Below are 21050 nucleotides of genomic sequence, written 5' to 3'. Positions count from 1 at the left end.
TATGAGCTTCTTTAGAATGTATTTGGACATTTAAGAGATTTACACAATCTGATAATAAATGGTTGCATTGAACATAGTAAGACAATTGAATATGTCGTACCTTTGTTTCAGCTTATGGATGAGAGAGTAGGACACTATTGTTTTGTCTTTTAGTCTCATCAACTTGATGATGATGGATTTGATGATAGACTTGAAAGCTTGTCACGTTTTTTTAAATACAAGATGGATTATTAACTTGATGGATAAGACAAGTCAGATGTCTGTCGAGCTAATTCCAAGCTAGCTAATCTTCTTATGGAGGTTATTGCTGTTGAAATGGAAGCTATGCACATATGTTTTACAATTTTGACAGCTTCAATGTCAGTAGAAGTTGAACGCTTCCTGATGCAGCTCATAGAATCCTCTCCAAGAATTCTTACAAAATCTCTGATTCATCTACAGCTGCACATGGTTAATGCTATTACTCATAGCACTTCAGCAGGCAACACTCATGTGATGATAGAGTTCCTATTGATTATTGTTGATGATGTGCCCCTAGACGTTATTCGTCCTGACAAGTTGTTTGTTTTCTTGGTGTTGAAGCACTTACCAAGGAGGTATTCATTCTTGTAAGCAACTTAGAAGAGAACTCAAGAAATAAAGAGAGTATGAATGAAATAAGTAGTGTGAGTCTAAACTTGCTTGAAAAAATTGAAATCCTGAAGGAAGATCTCAGGAATATTTTCTTGAAAGTCCCTGCAAACTCATCTCACCTCTGCTTTCCCATGAGTGATGGACAGCTCTTCATGACTCTTCTTCTCAGAAACGTAACTGACTTGATCAATTCGAATGCTTATTCAGTTGCTTTGATAAAAGAAGAAATTGTTACGGTTTCTTCCCTAATTTTCTTACCAAGTTTAAGTTTTACTTTTCTTGAAAGAAAAATAAAAGTAATACCATAATTACTTTTACTTTTCCTGAAAGGAAAATATAAAATTTTTTCATATTTGGCTAACCTTTTTCTAAGAGAAAAGGTTTTGGAAGTCTATAAAAAGAAGACCCTCCCTTTGTCATACCATAACATAATAGCATCCACAATGTAGTCTTTTAAGAGTCTTGTTTAGGGAGAGATTTCTCCCAATAGATTTTAAGCTTTTTTATTTAGTTTTCAATATGTAGGCTTCTTGGCCAATCATATCAAATAATATGTGTTTTTATTACAGTTTTCTTTGTCGTCTGATTTATCGTCTCATGATTTGTAAACTTTAAGCTTTCGCATGACGCCCTCTCGATTTCGAACCCAACAAGTGGTATCAGAGCCTACAGTTCAAAGGTCCAATAGTTTGGTGAAATGAGGCTGAAGACAAGTTCAAGGCAGTTCTAATAAATTTGCAATCAATGTGATGATGATGAAGATTTTTTGTCGAACTACATGTAGAGAAGAAGTTTTAAGCATATTTCAATATTCTTGTTGCTGCATCTTTAAAAATAAAATATTTATTTTTAATCCACTTTTAACCATAGTATTTTAAATCTTATTTTTAACTATGGCAAGTAGGAGTGATGAAGATTATGTAAACAACAAAGATCATGCATGCGAATAAGGTGGATAAAATTATGTCAAGAAAATCAAGCCAAAAGGGGAGATTTGTTAGGGTTTTTACCCTGATTTTCTTACCAAGTTTAAGTTTTACTTTTTTTGAAAGAAAAATAAAAGTAATAACATAATTACTTCTACTTTTCCTGAAAGGAAAATATAAAATTTTTTCATATTTGGCTAACCTCTTTCTAAGAGGAAACGTTTTGGAAGTCCATAAATAGAAGACCCTCTCTTCTCATACCATAACACAATAGTATCCATAATGTAGTCTTTTGAGTCTTTCTTAGGGAAAGATTTCTCCCAATAAATTTTAAGCTTTTTGATTTAGTTTTCAATATGTAGGCTTCTTGGCCAATCATATCAAATAATATGTGCTTTTATTACAGTTTTCTTTGTCGTCTGATTTATCATCTCATGATTTGCAAACTTTAAGCCTTCGCATGATGCCCTCTTAATTTTGAAACCAACAGAAATCATTCGGGTGAAAGAAGACGTACATCTCAAAGATCGTTCTTCGACAAAGTTGAGAAATAACTGAATAGAAATCTCTAGTCTTGTGTTCTAGATATGGCATACGCAGCAGAGCATTATATTAACTCAATTATTGTCATAGATAATGGTCTCTTGCAGCTAATCTTCATACTTCCTGATACCATAGGAAAACTAGAGCTTGTCAAATAAAGAGGTACAACAAAACATCTCTAGGAACACAAGCTCGATTTTTGCGAACTCACCTAGCTGGTAAAGGTTTGAGAAATAAAGAAGGGGTAGTATATTAGACTCATGTATTATCCAAAGGCTACACTGATATATATACAAGTAAAGGAAAGACTAACTAAGGTAACTAGATATCTAAATCCCTAGAATAAGGCATAAATCAGGAAGAGAAATTTGAAAAATATATTACACAATCAATCATGTCCCAATACGCCCTGCAAGTTGAAGGTGGCATCAATAACCTTTAAATTAGACAGATGTTGATAAAATAAAGTCGAGGCAAAGGCTTTGTAAGCGTGTCCGCAAGCTGATCAACAGTATGTAAATACTAAACGAGCACTTGTTTTTGCTACACTTGATCTCTAATAAAGTGTAAATCAACTTCAATGTATTTCATCCTACTATGTACCACCGGATTTTCACAAATATAGGTATCACCAACTGTATCACAATAGATTATAGGTGGATCAAGAAGCTACACATGTAGTTCTACAAGAAGTTTTTGAACCCAATTGACCTCAAAAAGTGCAGAAGCTACTGCACATGGAGGAGCACGCGACAGTGTGTTACTTATTGGATGACTGGCTAATAGGATTTGCACCAAGGTACAGGATATATCCAAAAGTGGAGTTCCTGTCATTAATGTCACCAGCCTAATCGGTATTTGAATCATTAACAACCCAGGATGTATCTTGTTTTTTATCTGTAAGCCATGATTTTTTGTATATTGGAGGTACCACAAGATCTTCTTAACAAAAGACCAGTGTGTTTGTGTAGGAGAATGCATTAGTTGAGATAATTTGTTAACTTTAAAGCTTATATCTGGTCTGGTGAATAGCAGATATTGAAGCTTACCAAGTACTTGAGATACAAAATGGCATCCGCCAGAGGTGTAGTATCCTGTAAGGATAGTGAGGTAGTGGAACTCATTAGAGTTGTAACAGGCTTACATGCAAACATTTTATGGGCAGCAAGAAGATCAGAAACATACTTGGCCTAAGAGAAAATGATCCCTTCTTTAGTACGGGGAACTTCAATACCCAAAAAGTAGTAAAGATGTCCGAGGTCTTTGAGAGAGACTCTGGCTAAAAAAATCTTGATAGTTTTCTTAATGACCTCAGAGTTCGATCTAGTGATAATTATGTCATAAACATATACAAAAATGTAGAGCAATGTTTCATTTTGATGACAAATAAATAGAGAAGAGTCAAAGTTGGACTTTTGAAAGCCAATCTAAAGCAAGAATTGCTTTAACTTAGAGTACCAAGCTCGAGGGGCCTGCTTAAGTCCATAAATTTCTTTCTTTAATTTGCACACATAATTAGGAAAATCAGGATGACCATACCCACAAGGTTGACTCATATAAACATCTTCTTAAAGATGACCTTGAAGAAATACGTTATTCATATCTAGTTGGTACAAATGCCAATTATGTTGAACAGAAAGTGACAAAATGAGTGATAATCCACACCCAATCGTTGTGTGAAGCCTTTTGCAACTAGATAAGCTTTATACCTATCAACACTTCCATATGATTTGGTTTTGATAAGATAGACCCATTTACCATCAATAATATTTTGAGAAGAAGATGGTGGTACAAGCTTTCATGTCTTGTTGTTCATCAATGCCTCAAACTCAAGTTTCATCGCTTCTCTCCAGTGTGTACTTTTTTAAGCTCTGTTATAAGTGGTGGGAAATAGTTTAGTTAATGCAACTATAAGATAATCAAATGTTTTCTTGGATTTGTAATATTATTTTATGAATGAGTAAGAGGTCAGTAAATGGATGGTTGTTGGGTATGTGCGAAAGCTATGGTAGAGGATTGGTGATGGTTGTTTGATGGAATGGATGGGGAGGGGTCAGGAGTTAGTATTGATAAAGGGGTTGTCGGGGTGTGTTGATTTCGGTGTTGATACTGGATTAGTAGATATGTGGTGGGTGGGACATAATAGGCTGTGTAGAGCAATCTGAGCTAGCGGTAGGAGTTGGTGATGCTGCCAAAGATGAACCTGAAGAAGAACCTGCAGGAGGAGTATCTGGCAATTCTGGAGCAACCTAATTGGCTGGAGAATCTGATAATCCACTGGAGGCACAGACTTGACACTAAGGTCACTTGACTCTTTGTATAAGATATCCCACTCTAACTTTGAAATTCTTTTATCTTTTAAAGATGAAAATATATCAGAAAAGGGAAATTTATTTTTATAAAAAAATAACATCTCATGAAATATGTATCCTTTGTGAAATAGGATCATAACACTGATGGTTGTGATGGGTATTAGAATATCCAAAGTAAACACAAGGGGTGGACTTGGGTTCTAGTTTATGTTTGGCATATGGTTTAAGCCATGGATAACATAGGAAACCAAAAGTACAAATGGATTGATAATTTTGAATTTCTCCAAATAATCGTTGGTATGGAGAATCATAATAAAGTGTGCGGGTAGGTAGTCTGTTAATCAAGAATGTGGCTTATTGACAGGCAAAGAACAAAAGTACTAGAGGCATGGAGGCTTGGTGTAAAATGGATTTTGTTATTTTAATGATGTGTCGATGCCTACGTTCAGCCATTGCTACTCATTGTGGAGTGTATGTACAAGGTGTTCAATCCCATTGGTGTGAACAAATGACTTGAGACCTTCAAATTCACCACCGCCATCAGTGTAAACTGAGAGTATTTTTGTATGAAAATAATTTTCAACAAGTGGTTTAAATTTAGAGAAAACTATTTTGACCTCATTTTTATTTTTAAGTGTGTACAGCCAAATTTATTTTGTAAATTGATCAACAAAAATTACATAATATAATTTTTTGTCAATTGACAAAATAGGTGATGGTCCCCATACATCGCTGAAAATAATTTGTAAATGTTTTTTGCTCACCTGAGAATACTTAGAAAAAGGTTGCCAATGACTTTTATTAGAAGAGTAAGAATTACAATGATCAAACATTTTAGAATTTGAAATTGGAATTGAAAACTTTTGTGAGAGTGCTTGAAGCACTCTTTTATTTGGGTGTCCTAATTTTCTATGCCAAGATTGTTGAGATTCTGCCATATAGGATTGGTAGCTCAGATTACTTTGGGATCCTCCAGTAGGCCACTCATAAAGTCCTTCTTTATTCTGGCCTCGTGCCAATGGTGCCACGTACTTAGGTGTCTTTACAAGAAAATCAAAAGGAAAAAATTCTATGGAGGTTAGATTATCTTTGCCAAATTGAAACACAGATATAAGGTTATGTTTAATATCTGGTGCACACAAAGTATTTGAAAGATGAAACTTTTATTTGAACATGACCGCTGTGAGTTATAGGGATTTTGTTACCATTACCATGGTAATATTGTCAGTACCAGTGTAGTCATTCGGACATTGAAGATTTTGAGAATCAGAAGTCACATGATGCGATGCTCCTTAATCGACAACCCAAGGTATAGAAATAAAGTTTGCTCTGGCTTCTAAGTGATTGTGGGAGCATGAATGGCACACATTGGCAATATGCCCAGTACGACCACATAGCAGACAAACTAGATGATTTTGTCAAGAGGCCGTTAGATGTCTATTTGGTGATGTGGCTGGTGCATTCGTTGGACGTCAATTTGGTGATGGTTTTTGTGCCACTGCAGCTGTAATTAAGGCTTGATTAGGCTCATTATGTTTGAGCAGAAGCTCTTCACTGAGAAGCTTATTGTAAATTTCCTCATATGAGATAGGCGTATCTTGCACTTAGATAACCATTAAAATTGAATCATACTCAGGACCTAGAACGCTAAGTATTTTGATAGCAAGTTCGTCATCGGGAATAGGAGTTCCAGCTATTGCAAGTTCATTAGCAACATTCCTTATCTCGTGCAAGTACTCTGTCATACTACGAGAGTTTTTTGTGATTGTTGCCAAAGAGTTTTAAAGACTAAAATTCCTTGTATGTGATTTGTTAGCATACAGGTTATGCAGTGTGTCCCACGCTTGCTTTGAGGTGGAAGTTTTGGAGATTGCAGAGGTGATTGTAGGTTCAATAGATGCCATTAAGGCATTACCAATCAATTGGTCTTGGTGAAACCAGAGTTTGTACTTAGGACTGGGTACCTCTTAGTTGTTGAGGGTTATTATTTTGATGGTGTTGCTAAGGTTCCATTGAGATGCAGTAGAGATCATGATCGAACATGAGAGATTCGACATGTGCTTTCCAAATGACAAAATTCATTGGACTAGTAAGCTTTAGGGGAAGTTAGGAACTGGAGTTAAATTGTACCAAAAGCCTGATGTTATTAGCAGGAATAATAGAATCATTTGGATTCACCATGGATGCCATAGAACTGATAGGAAAACATAAAAGAGATGATAAGGCTCGTTGGAGTTTAGAAAGGCTCTGATACCATAAAGGTTCGAGAGATGAATAAGGAGTAGTATATTAGACTTATGGATTATCCAAAGGTTACAATGATATATATACAATATCAAAATCTCTAGAAATCAGCTAGAATATTATATACATTTAATTAGGCATAAATTAGGGTGAGAAATCTACACAATCAATCATGTCCCAATATGTGGTAAAATAATTGTAGGTTTTCAAGTGGAGATAGAGTGGATAATTAGAAAGATCACCAGTGGACCAACTAAGATAGATATCATTTCCATAGTCGGCATTCCAGGGCTTGGAGAAACCACTTTGGCTTACAAAGGATATAATGATAAGTCAATTGTTGGTCATTTCGATGTCTGTGCTTGGTGCACAATTGACCAGGAACGTAATGATAAAAAATTGTTGCAGAAAATTTTCAATCAAATTATTGGTTTGAAAGGAAGAGTCAGTGAGGATGCCATAGATGATGGAAATGCTGATAAGCTATGGAAACAACTATTTGGAAAGAGGTACTTATTGTCTTGGATGACTTGTGGGATACTGCAACGTGGGATGAGCTAACAAGACCTTTTCCAACTGAATTTAAGAAAGAAAGCAGAGTTATTTTAAAAAGTCAAAAAAAGGAAATGCTTGCACATGGAAAATGCCATAGTGATCCTCTTGATCTTCAATTTCTAAGACCAAATGAAAGTTGGGAGTTATTATAGAAAAGGGTATTCGGAGAAGAACGTTTCTCTGATGAACTAAAGGATGTTGGAGAAAAATTACTCCAAAAGTGTGATGGGCTTCCTTTGGTGCTTGATCTGATTGGTGGAGTCATTTCTAGGAAGGAAAAGAGAGAGGCTCTGTGGCTTGAAGTTCTCAATAATTTGAGTTTCTTTATTTTTAAGGATGAAGAGGAAGTGGAGAAGGTAATACAATTATGTTATGACCATTTATCAGATCTCCTAAATCTATGCTTTCTATATCTTGTAAGTTATACAAAAGACAAAGATATTTAGATCTCTGAGTTAAAAGATTTATGGAGTCTTTGAGAGACTTGTGGAACCAACTGATTTGAAGAGATTTTGGAAGAAGTAGTGGAGGTTTATGTGGATGAGTTAATTCCTAGTAGCTTGGTAATAGTGAGAGGTCATAGATGCCAAATTCTGGATCTTGTACATAATTTTTGTTTGATAAAATCTAGAAAGGAAAAGTTGTTTGACTTCACGAGTGCAAGTGTTTTGTCTTCCTCCTCTTCTTCTTTTTCAGATCTGATGCTGCGTCGGTTGATCATTCATTATGATAAAAATCATTCGGATGAAACTTTTTTCTTAAATCCAGATAATAAAAATCCTTTTGCTAAACACCTCCTTTCTTTGAAGATACACATGAACCGTGTTCTTCCATACAACAGTCACCTAAGACACTTGAGGCTTCTTTAAAGGCTGGAGCCGGTTATAATTTTGACATATACTTTGCTGAATAAAATAGGCATGCTTGTTCATTTGTGGTGCCGAATAATTTGGACGGAGGCAAAAGCTCTTTCTCCTTCATTTTCAAACCTATGGAATCTAGAAACTTTGGAGGTGAGTAACATTGTATCTAACATGGTATTATCACCTAGTATCTGGAGTCTTGCAAAGATATGACATGTTTCCATCTTTAATTGGTCCGTCTTTGATTCGGATATCGACAAACCAAAAAGATTAGAGAATCTGACAACTTTAATGTTTCTTGAACTTTCCTGTTCGGATATTTTAAAATGGTTTCCCAATCTTCTAACGCTTCAATTCCGGATGGATTGTTCAGCATCACAAAAGATTTATTTTCCAAGATTGAATGTCCTTAGTAAACCTGAACAAGTTACCCTATATTTTAAGTGCAGAGGGTACAAACATGTTACATAAGTTTAATTTTTAGTTACCTTCGAGTTTGAAAGAAGTGATGGTGGAAGGATTCGATCTAACATCCGATTCATTGTCAAGAATTGTGAAATCATTACCCAACCTTCAAAATATAGAATGGAGGAAGCATCCAAGGGGGAAAAGAACAGAACATGGAACAAGTAACCTTCCAGAATCTCAAATTGCTAAAATTGTATCAGGTGTCTTTTTCTAAATGGAAGGTCTGCAGATGAATCCTTTTCCGTGCTCGAGGAATTAGATATACTTCTTTGTACTCAGCTTATTGAGATCCTAGAGAGTTTTGGGGATATTACTTCATTAAAGCATATCTTGGTGTGGGAAAGCCGTCGGCTTATAGAGTCGGCACTTAAGATTAAGGAAGATGTTACAGAAAATATGGGAGAAGATAATCTTGAAGTACTCTACAACGGTATACTATTTTACGTGATTGCATACAAATTCATTAACTTTTCATACATTAAATACCCTTTTAGAATATGTTTTTCCAATGTTACTTTTAACTTAGATGATCTGATCTTCTTTGCAGAGAACATCGTATACAAATGATGGTCCATCACGGGAGGCTTATTTAAAATTGTTAGAAAATTAAGATTTAACTAGAAACTCCTAGTTAGTAGATATTTTTGTAGTAGAAACTCCTAGGTATTAGATAATTTTTGGAATAGGTTCTTCTAGAATATCCTAGTGTAGTATCTTGAATAAATAACTTGTATAATTATCTAGATATTCCAGAGTAGTAGAAAATAAGGATGACTAGATTTTTATTGTACATTTATCTAGAAGGATATTTAGAATCAACCATGAACTAGTATAAATAGGAGGCACATTGTGCATTTGTAGCCATCCAAAAAATAGAAATCACTCAAAAGTTTCAGCTTTCCCCTTCCATACAGTCTCTTTTGTAGCAATTTACAGCTGTAATTTCCCTATATTTTTCTCCTTGTAGCTTTACTCTTTACGTTCCCTTTGTTTTTGACATGGTATCAGAGCCTATTTATTATGGGATATGAAGCTATTTTTTTTATTGGCTCATCTTATTTTTAGCTCCTTTTCTTGGATCAGTTTGCTGAAAAAACATGGAACAAGAAAATCAACAAACAACGGGTCCTCCGATTTTCTCAGGAGAGAATTACCATTTTTGGGCCATTAAAATGAAGGCTTATTTGAAGGTTCTCAACTTGTGGGATATTGTTGAGAGAGGAGAACCTGTTGTCCAGCCATTGAGAGACCACCCAACTCTCAATGATATCAAAAAGTATGATGAGTTGGTGACTAGATCTCCATGAGCTCTCACTTGCATACATTCAAGCCATATGGAAGTGATGTTTACAAGGATTATGGCTTGTGAGACAGCCAAAGAATCCTGGGATAAGCTAAAAGAGGAGTTTGAAGGCAGCAACAAATTTAAGTCTGTTAAGGTCTTAGCTTTAAACAGGGAGTTTGAACTCTTGAAGATGAAGGATTTGGATAGTGTGAAAGAATACTCTTCCATGCTAATGGATATTGTGAACCAAATTAGGATACTTGGTGGAAAATTTCCAGATCAGAAGGTTGTAGAGAAGATCATGGTCAGCCTTTAGGATAAGTTTGAATCAAAAATCTCAGCTATTGAAGAGTCTTGTGACTCTACTCTTCAATAGCTGAGCTGATCTCTAAATTGCAAATTCAAGAGCAAAAAGTAACCATGAGAAGCAAAGGGACAATCGAAGATTCCTTTCAAGTAAGGTATAAATTCAAGCAACAAAAGAAAGGCAAAAAAAGTCTCTTTAGACCACTCTGGAGATATGAAATATGGTGGATACCAAGGTGAATTGTCGAGGAGCGAAAAATTTCCACCTTGTGGTATTTGTAAGAAGACAAACCACTTGGAGAAGAATTGTTGGCAGAAGTCCAAGAGGTCTCTTATTCAATGCAGATACTGCAAGAAGTATAGGCACATTGATAAGTATTGCAGGTAAAAGTAAACTTTAAGTGATCAGTCTTCCTAATGAGTAAATTTTGTGGAAGATCACCAAGTTGAAAAAAATAAGAGGAGGTATTTATGGCTTCACACAGATTACATGATGATCGATATAATTGGTATGTCAATAGTGCATGCACAAAGAATATGGTGACTAATGAAAATTTATTTATTAGCCTGAACAGGTCTGATAGGACCAAAGGGAAGCTTGGAGATGGTGCACTAGTGCAAGATCAAGGAAGAGGATCAACGAAATTCCCTACGGAAGAAGGTATAAAAACCATAAACAATGTTCTTTATGTGCCAAGCCTGACTCAAAACTTGTTGAGTGTTGCTCAGTTTCTTTATAATAATTATTCACTTACTTTTAAGGATAAAAAAAAATGTGTCTTTTCTTATACTAAAGGTTGTGGAGTAGCTAAAATTAGCATGATTGGAAATTCTTTTCCAATTTCATGTTATTCTACTGAAAGTTGCTCTTTCAATGTTGAAATGAGTGATAATTGGCTTTGGCACAAAAGATTTGGTCATTACAATCTTAGTTCATTGGTGTATATGCAATCCAAGGGAATGGTGCTTGATGTACCCAAAATTGACATGTGTCGAGATGTTTGTGAGTCATGTCAATTTGGTAAATTGCATAAACGATCCTTTCCTAAAGGAAGTCTTTAGAGGGCGAAGGAAAAGCTAGAGTTGATTCATACAGATATATGTAGACCAATGAGGATGGCTTGTTTGAGTGGGAATAAATATTTTATTCTCTTCATAGATTATCTAACTCGAATGACATGGGTCTATTTTCTAAGTAACAAAGTTCAGGTGTTCTCTATTTTCAAAGAATTCAAGGCTATGGTAGAAAGGGAGAGTGTGTACCAGTTGAAGTATATTAGGTCAGATAATGGAACTGAATATACTTCGCACTAGTTCAGAAAATATTGTAAAGATGTGGGTATTCAATAATAATTTACAGTTAGCTGCACTCCAAAACAGAACGGCGTTTCAGAGAGGAAGAACAGAACAGTGATGGAGATGGCGAGATGCATGTTGGCAGAAAATAAGATGCCTAAATATTTTTGGGCTGCGGCAGTCAATAGTGTCGTCTATTTGCTGAACATATTACCAACTAGAGCACATCAAGACATGATGCCATTCGAAGCATGGAGGGGTATAAAGTCGTCTGCAAGACACTTAAAAGTTTTTGGTTCAGTCTGCTATGCACTTGTTCCAAATGCTAAAAGAGGCAAATTGGATAACAAGGAGGAACTTTGTATTTTGTTGGGCTATAGCACAACTATAAAAGGGTAAAAGGTGTATAATATTCGTACGAAGAAGATGCCTATCAGTAGATATCTTACAATGGACGAGTCTAGCCATTATGATTGGGATCGAGATATTGTTGTAAAGAACCAAGATAGGAGTACTTTTGTTGCAGTTCAAAATCCCAGACGAGTGATATTTCTTCCAATCCTATTGATGGAGCAGGACACTTTTCAAATGTTGAATTGAAAACTGATTATCCAATTTTGAAGACCAGACCACTAGCTGAAGTTTATGAGCAATGCAATTTGCTCTTATCGAACTATCTTACTTTGAATGAGCAGCAAGTCATAAGGCTTGGATTAATGAAATAGAGGAGGAGCTTCCAATGATTAATAAAAATGATACTTAGGTGCTGGTTGAAAGGCCCAAAAAAAAGAACATCATCGGTATTGTTACGACCCGATCTGGGACCCTAGCCGTGATGAACATCCCAAACTATGAAGGTCTGAATGCCCTTATCTATTTGGTAATCACGTACAATATTCATACAATAATAAAAGATACGGAGAAAGTAAATAAATATGGAACCATGGTCATACTCTGAGTTCAAAATAATAATGAAGACTAAAATTCAACAACATCTAGATAGTATCTGACTCAGTCTGCGAAATCTCTACTATATATGAAACAAAGCTGTCTAAAAACTGGGACAAGGCTCCCAGTGGACCAAAACCAACATAAATAACAATAGTCTGAAAGATATAGGACTTCCAGAATAAAGAAGGCTCACCAACTTCACACTTCACTTCAATCTGGAAAATCTATGGCTTAGCAGGACCTCTAGACTGTGCCTCGGACCTTGGAAGGTAGAGGGTCTATACAACTGTATTGGTGCGCAGAGCAAAACCAAAATAACAATGTTTTTGCTTAACATAAGTAAAAGAGATTTGAAAACAATTCATAAACATAACATATGATGAGAAAATACATGGGCATATTTAAAAGGAACTGAACAATCATCTGAAAACTCTGTGACTAACTCTTTATTTTACTTCTGTGCTAGGTGGTATGCCCTACAACTCTGAAATTCCATGGGCTATGTGGAATCTATCCTTCACTTGGCAGCCTAGCCCCAACCCAAGTTTTCCACAAGAGTTGGAGTCTCTTTCTCTCTCTGTACGCCATAGGGAACAACACTAGCGTAAAATCCCTCTTGGAGAAAATAATGAACGCGTATCGACAAAACATGATTTTGGGCTACGAGTTACTTGAACTCAATCCTTCTTTGGGCAACCACCTAACCCTCTTTAAGCCCATTTTTAACTTTTAAAATGTGTATTCTCTGAAATCAAACTCTAAAAAATCTAGCTCTGTCATGACATACATTTATATGGTATCGTCATACCATTGACTTTCAAGTCACATCTCTGAGCCATTATTAGCATATTAAAATCTCTGTTTTCAAAACATAAGTATGGGACCACTATATCAATAAATCAGTTCAAAGAACTCTTTCTTTAAATTTATGTGAACACATGCAAGGAAATTTCTATTTGTCAACATTTCAATAACATAAGGTGGTCATGTCAATTTACTCAATAACATGCAATTCTTTCTTTTAAAAAAGTATATAGGTATAATAAGTAACTCTCTCTCATCATCTCTAAATTATATCAAATACTTGGATTTTGAAAAGAACGCTTTCAAATCATAAACCATGTACTTCAAATCATTCCCAATAAGTTTATAAACTCTAATTCATCAAAAAAGAGGGATTTCAATAATAATGCTCTCAATCAAATCTTCAATTTCATACATATACAAATATGTATAAATCAATTTAAGGGAAAAGACCACAAGGGCAAAACAATTCTACCCTTAAAAGGTTCTAATGCATAACTTAAAACATAGGATCCAAAACCTCTTTATAAATTACAGCTTGATAGCTTTAAATCATATTCAAGAGATCCAACAAGCCCATGTAGTTTTAGGATAAGCCCTACATACCTGAAATTATGAATTTTGAATGAACTCTTGCTTTAGGGATGCTATTCGAATTATTGATGGATGATTCTTTAAGCTCTAGGTCTGGGGATTCCGATTCTTGAAGAAATTTTGAAAAGTGACAGTTAAATTTTGAGTTCTCTTGGATTTTTGGGTTGAAACCCTAGAAAGTATTCCTGAGTGATTTGTGAGAAAATATAATGTATTTTGGTGATTTGAGGATTAAATCCCATGTTAAAGACGAAAAGGGGTGGGGTAAATGACTAAATTGCCCCCTCTTGGATGCGAATTTTAAAAAAACTGAAACAACTGAGCATCGACGCGATTGGCGATGTGGCGCGTCGATGGCATCGACGCTATACCCGACACATCGTGCCCTTATTATGGCAAGCCTTGGTATTTTTTCCTACCAATTCCTGCACAAAAATTGACCAACACGATTGGCTACACGGCGTGCCAAGATCGTATTGGTCCACTATTTTAGGACATCAAACAAGGTCTAAACGCAGCTCAAAAAATCCGAAACCCGTCCGGGAACACCTATTGACCTCCTGGATCATGATTTAGCTAAAATATTAACTATTGAAGGTTAGGAAGGTCATGAAATAATTCTTCAAAGATTTGGAGCTCAAAATGAGACTAAGTCCCTTTCTACACTTAGAAAAATTTTTAGATGAGCACCCCTATAAGCATACCATAAAGTGATACCGAGTCGAGGAAACCATGGGGTGTTACATTATCCCCCTCTTAGGATCATTCGTCCCTGAATGATGACTTAGAATACAGGCAAGCATGATTTCAAACTTGATAAGGAAATAAAGAAGGAGGGATATAGAGAGTAGTAGAATAATACCTTCTATGTCGTCACCCATTGACTCAAAAAGGTTAAGGTATCTAGCTCGCATGTCATCTTTTGATTCTCAAGTAGCTTCCTCAACTTTTTTATTATTCCACAGTATCTTAATCAAAATTATTTCCTTAATCCTCAACTTTTTAACTTGGTGATCTAAGATTGCAATAGGCTCTTCTTCGTATGACAAGGAGTCTGTCACCTTGATCTCCTCTACAGGCAACACTAGGGAATGGTCTCCAATGCACTTTTTCAATATGGACACATGGAATACTGGATAAACGGAGCCCAGACTTACAGGCAGATCTAACTTATAACCAACTCTACCTATCCTTCTCACAATTGATATGGTCCTATATAGCAAGGACTCAGCTTTTATTTCTTCCCGAATCACATGACTCCCTTCATAGGAGAGACTTTTGAAAACACCCAATCACCAACCTCAAATTCCAACTCCCTTCCCCTTACATCGGCGTAAGATTTCTGGCGACTCTGGGCTGTCTTACGTCATTCTCTAATGATTTTCACCTTCTTCATTGCCTGATGAACAAGATCAGGCCCAAACAGTCGTGTCTCACCCACTTTATACAAAACAATTGGTGATCTACATCTTCTCCCATAAAGCTCTTCAAAAGGTGCCATCTTAGTGCTGGCATGATAGCTATTATTGTAGGCAAACTCTATCAGTGGTAAGTGATCTAACCAACTACCTTTAAAGTCAATAACACAGGCCCTCAACATATCCCCAAGGGTATGAATGGTGCATTCAGCTTGTCCATCCGACTGAGGGTGGAATGCAGTACTTAGGTTCAATTGAGTACCTAAACCCCTCTAAAAAGATTTCCAAAACTTTGAAGAGAATTGCGTACCTCGATCAAATATAATGGATACGGGTGCCCTTGCAAATGGACTATCTCCTCAATATATAACTTGGCATAATAATATCCCAAATAGTTTGTTCTCACAGGAAAAAATTGAGCGGACTTGGTCAGCCGATCCATAATTAGCCAAATAGAATCATACTGATTTCGGGACCTTCGAAGTCCCGTGATGAAATCCATATTGATCATCTCCAACTTATATAAAGGCAAGGCTATCTCCTAGGAAGTACCACCTGGTCTCAAATGTTCCACTTTAACTTGTTGGCAATTTAGAAACTTGGAAATAAACTCAGCCACATCATGATTCATATTATTCCACCAATATATAGCCTTAAGATCATGGTACATTTTAGTAAAGCCTGGTGAACAACATACCTCAAAGTGTGAGCTTCGTCAAGGATCCTCTCTCGCAGACCATCCACATTTAAAACACACAGCCTACCTTGGTATCTCAAAATTCCATCACCACCAATTTCAAAATAAATCACCTTCTTTTGACACACGTCTTTCTTAATTTGCATCAAAATGAGATCTTCGGCCTGTCTTTCCTTCACTTCAGCACATAGTAAAGATTTAGCTATCTCATGCACATCTAACCCTCTATCTTTGGAATCCAAAAGTAACACTCCTAGATTTCCAAGCTGATGAATATCTTTCACCATCTCCCTCTTTCCTTCCTCAACATGAGAAAAACTGCCTATAGATAATCTGTTGAGGGCATCGGCTACCTTATTCTTCTTACTCGGATGATAGTGCAGGCTCATGTCATAATCTTTCAATAGTTCTAACCAATGCCTCTGCCTGAGGCTTAATTCCTTCTGCGAGAAAACATACTATAAACTTTTATGGTCAGTAAATATATCAATATATACCCCGTACAGATAATGTTGCAAAATTTGAAGTGCAAACAGCACAACTGCTAACTCCAAGTCATGTGTGGGATAATTTCGCTCGTGCACCTTCAACTACAGAGATGCATAAGCTACCATCCTACCATGCTACATAAGTACACACCCAAGTCCCACCCAGGATGCATCACAGTACACAACAAAACTCTCTGTACCATCCGAAAGAGTCAAAATAGGTGCAGTAGTCAACTTGTCTTTCAACTTCTCAAAACTATTATCACAGGAGTCAGACCATACAAACTTCACCTTTTTCTGTGTCAACTTAGTAAGTGGAGCAGCTATGGAGGAAAAACTCTCTACAAATCTTCTGTAGTACCCTGCCAAACCCAAGAAGTTCCAAATGTCAATTGGAGTCATGGGTCTGGGCCATTTTCTCACTGCCTCAACCTTTTGGGGATCAACTTTAATTCACTCACTAGATACAATATACCTCAAGAAAGCAATAGTATTAAGCTAAAATTCACATTTGAAAAACTTTGCATACAACTTATGATCTTTGAGAGTCTGAAGGATAATTCAGAGGTGATTAGCATGGTCCTCCTCACTCTTAGAATAAATCAAAATGTCATCAATATAAACTATGACAAACAGATCTAGAAACTGACGGAATACCCTATTTATTAGGTCCATGAAAGCTGCAGGGGCATTAGTTAACCCGAAGGACATGACTAAGAATTCATAGTAACTGTCTCAGGTTAGGAAAGCTGTTTTGGGAATATCTTACTCTCTAACCTTCAAGTAATGGTATCCCAAATGAAGGTCTATCTTTGAAAAACGTTTAGCACCCTGAAGTTGGTCAAAGAGATCATCAATCCTAGAAAGAGGATATTTATTTTTAACAGTGATCTTATTCAGCTTAAGATAATCTATACACATATGGAGAGAACTATCTTTCTTATGTACAAAGAGCACAGGTACACCCCAGGGGGAAACACTAGGACGGATAAAACCTCAGCCAAGAAGATATGTCAGCTGTTCTTTCAACTCTTTTAGTTCCACAAGAGCCATTCTAATGACGGAATAGAGATGGGATGAGTGTCCGATAATAAATCAATAACAAACTCTATCTCCCTATCAGGTGATATTCTTGGGAGATCATCGAGAAAAACTTCTAAAAACTCATTAACCACGGGGACTAACTGAAGAGAAGGACTTTTGATATTTGAATCTTTAACCTGAATAAGATGATACAAGCAACCCTTGGAAATAAGTTTATGGGATCTGAGGTAAGATATGAATTTCTCCCTATAAGCTACAGAATGCCCCTCCCACTCTATCATTGGTTCATTGGAAAAGAGAAGGTAACCTTTTGAGTCCTACAATTTAATATGGCATAACACGAATGGAGCCTGTCCATTCCCAGTATAGCATCAAAATTAACCATATCAAGCTCTATAAGGTCTGCCACGATATCACAAATATAAATGAACATAACACAATTTTTATATACCCTCCTAGCCACAACAGAATCACCTACAAGAGTGGAACTAGAAAATGGTTTTGCAATAACATTGGGCTCAAACCCAAAATCGACTACCACATATGGGGTCACATAAGATAGGGTAGACCTAGGATCAAGTAACACATACATATTATGGGAGAAGATTTGAAACATACTCGTGACTATATCTGGTGAGGCCTCTATCTCCTGGTGATTGGATAAAGCGTACAACCGATTGCGACCGCTCCCAGCAGCTGAAGTGGCACCCTTTTGAGGCGGCGGTGGCACAAAAGAATTTTCTTGTGACTTAGCTCCCCCAACATTACCTCTCACTGTTGGGCATTACCTTTGGATATGACCTATTGTACACACAAATAACATACCATGGTGCCAAATTGACATCTCTCTCGGTGGTGCCTTCCATACGTGTTACATCGACGATATGATCTAGCAGGTTGTGCCACACTTCCTTGCGAACTGTGTACCCTATACTCTCGGTCCCTGGACAGACTGGAAGTTCTAAAAACACCAATCAGCTGGAGGTCTGGGCACTGGAGCATTGACTTCAGACTGAGCATTATTTCAATTCTTCTTCTTTGGCCAACTGCTACCTCAATTGCTATCCTAGTGTTGACTATAGGTCTAATCTACTGTCCTAGACCTTTTGGCCTTTCTGTCTTTCTCCCTTACTTCAGCAACTTTTTTCTTCTACTCCTCCACCTGTTGCATGTGAATAGACAGCCTGGAGAAGTCAATATCCCTGTTCAATATCACCCCTTTGCCTTCTAACACTAAATCTTCCGAAAGACTGAATGCAAACTTCCCTATACGGGCCCTCATGTTTCCTGCCATCTCCGAAGCATAAAGGGATAGTTGATTAAATCTCAAAGTGTACTCCTTAACGCTCATCTTTCCCTGTTTCAAGTTTATGAATTCTTCAGCTTTGGACTCTCTCAACTCCAGAGGAAAGAATCGATCCAGAAAGACTTCCATAAATTTCCCCACATATAGGGCTCAGTATTCTCACCCCTTAAATCTTCCCACTCATTGTACCACTGATTCGCTACCTCCTTCAGTTGATAATCCGTTAATTCAACCCCTTCTACCTCATATACATGCATCACTCAAAAGATTTTTGCCATCTCATCTACAAACTCTTATGGATCCTCCTCCACCTTTATGCTCATAAAATTAGGCAGGTTTAACCTCATAAACTAACTTACTCGTGAAGTCTCAGATGCTCTAGGTGCATACCCAACATTCTCTGACCACTGGGTCTGTGAAGCCACCAACTGTGCAAGCATGTGCATCAACTGCTTGAACTTAGCATTTGATATCTCCCTCTCGAGAGGTTGGGTATGGTTAGTTCCAATTAGGGGTCTCTAGGTGCCCTGGGTGGGTTGGTCTAGACAGGAGATACTCCTGAAGAAGTAGTAAATTTAGTGGTATGAGCCCTGTTACATGTCCATATCCCATGAGTGGGACGGACATCATAAGTCTAGGAGTTCTAATCATTAGAGCAACGAGGAGGAATGGCTGCTTTCCTGAAATACAAGAGATCATTGATTAAAGGACAGTTCAGATTCTAAAGCATGAACTAAACCATAAAGAAGGGAAACATTCCTAAATTCCTAGTATCCTCCTGCCTATAAGTGTGTCACACTACACACTCATAAGCAAGACTCTACCCAAAGTGATTTCTTAGAAACCCTGGGACTATAAACTGCCCTCTGATACCAAGTTTGTCACGACCAGAGCTGGGACCTTAGCTTTGATGAATATCCTGAACCATGAAGGCCCGGATGCCCTTCTCTATCTGGTAATCACGTACAATATTCATACAACAAAAAAAAGATATGGAGAACGTAAATCAATATAGAACCATGGTCATACTCTGAGTTTAAAATAATAATGAAGACTAAAATTCAACAACATCTAGATAGTATCTAACTCAGTCTGCAAAATCTCTACTACATATAAAACAAAGCTGTCTGAAAACTAGGACAAGGCCCCAAGTGGACCAATACCAACATAAATAACAAAAGTCTGAAAGACATAGGCCTTTCGAAATAAAGGAGGCTTACCAACTGCACACTTCACTTCAATCTGGAAAATCTACGGCTTAGCAAGACCTCTAGACTGAGCCTCAGACCCTGAAAGGTAGGGGTTAATACAATTGTACTGGTATGCAGAGCAAATCTAAAATAACAATGTTTTTGTTTAACATAAGTAAGAGCAATTTGAAAACAGTTCATAAACATAACATATGATGAGAAAATACATCGGCATATTTAAAAAGCTCTGAACAATCATCTGAAAACACTATGACTAACTCTTTATTTTACTTTTGTGCTAGATGGTATACCCTACAACTCAAAAATTCTATGGGCTATATGGAATCTGCTCTTAACTCGGCAGCCAAGCCCCCAACCCAAGTTTGCCACAAGAGCTGGAGTCTTTGTCTCTCTGTACGCCATAGGGCACTAGGCCAACATATAATCCCACTTGGGGAAAATAATGAACCCGTATCGGCAAAACTTGATTTTGGGATATGAGTTACATGAAATCAAGACTTCTTCAGGCAACCACCTAACCCTCTTTAAGCCCATTTTTAACTCTTTAAAATATGTATTATCTGAAATCAAACTCTAAAAAGTCTAGCTCTATTATGGTTTACATTTATATGGTATCGCCTTACCATTGACTTGCAAGTCACATCTCTTAGCCATTATTAGCATATTAAAATCTCTCTTTTCAAAACATAAGTGTGGGACTACCATATCAATAAATCAGTTCAAAAAACTATTTCTTTAAATTCATGTGAACACATGCAAGGAACTTTCTCTTTGTCAAAATTTCAATAACATAAGGTGATCATGTCAATTTACTCAATAACATGCAATTCTCTCTTTTAAACAAGCATATAGGTATAAGAAAAAACTCCCTCTCATCATCTCTAAATTATGTCAAATACTTAGATATTGAAAAGACAACTTTCAAATCATAAACCGTGTACTTCAAATCATTCCCAATAAGTTTATAAACTCTAATTCAATAAAAGAGAGGGATTTTAAATATAATGCTCTAATAAAATCTTTAATTTCATACATATACATATAGGTATAAATCAATTTAAGGTAAAAGACCAAAAGGGCAAAACAATTCTACCATTAAAAATGAT

General features: G+C 36.6%; 1 protein-coding gene across 1 annotated transcript; it reads left to right on the top strand.

Annotated features, from left to right (window-relative positions):
* The first annotated feature begins 9641 nt into the window (after window positions 1-9641).
* Window positions 9642-10145, top strand: LOC124895853. Its single transcript, XM_047406256.1, has 2 exons — window positions 9642-9820; window positions 9875-10145. Exons 1-2 carry the CDS (start codon window positions 9642-9644, stop codon window positions 10143-10145), a joined length of 450 nt encoding a protein of 149 aa, XP_047262212.1.
* The last annotated feature ends 10905 nt before the right edge of the window (window positions 10146-21050 follow it).

The sequence above is a fragment of the Capsicum annuum genome, unplaced genomic scaffold (genome assembly GCF_002878395.1).
Source record: "Capsicum annuum cultivar UCD-10X-F1 unplaced genomic scaffold, UCD10Xv1.1 ctg999, whole genome shotgun sequence".
NCBI classification, from domain to species: Eukaryota; Viridiplantae; Streptophyta; class Magnoliopsida; order Solanales; family Solanaceae; genus Capsicum; species Capsicum annuum.
This window is presented reverse-complemented; position numbering and strand designations above follow the sequence as displayed.

Bases quoted from the DNA above. Each gene is read 5' to 3' on its own strand.
- LOC124895853 (XM_047406256.1), top strand. From the start codon at position 9,642: ATGGAACAAGAAAATCAACAAACAACGGGTCCTCCGATTTTCTCAGGA. The intron at 9,821-9,874 runs GTATGATGAGTT...CATACATTCAAG, and splicing joins ACTCTCAATGATATCAAAAA to CCATATGGAAGTGATGTTTA.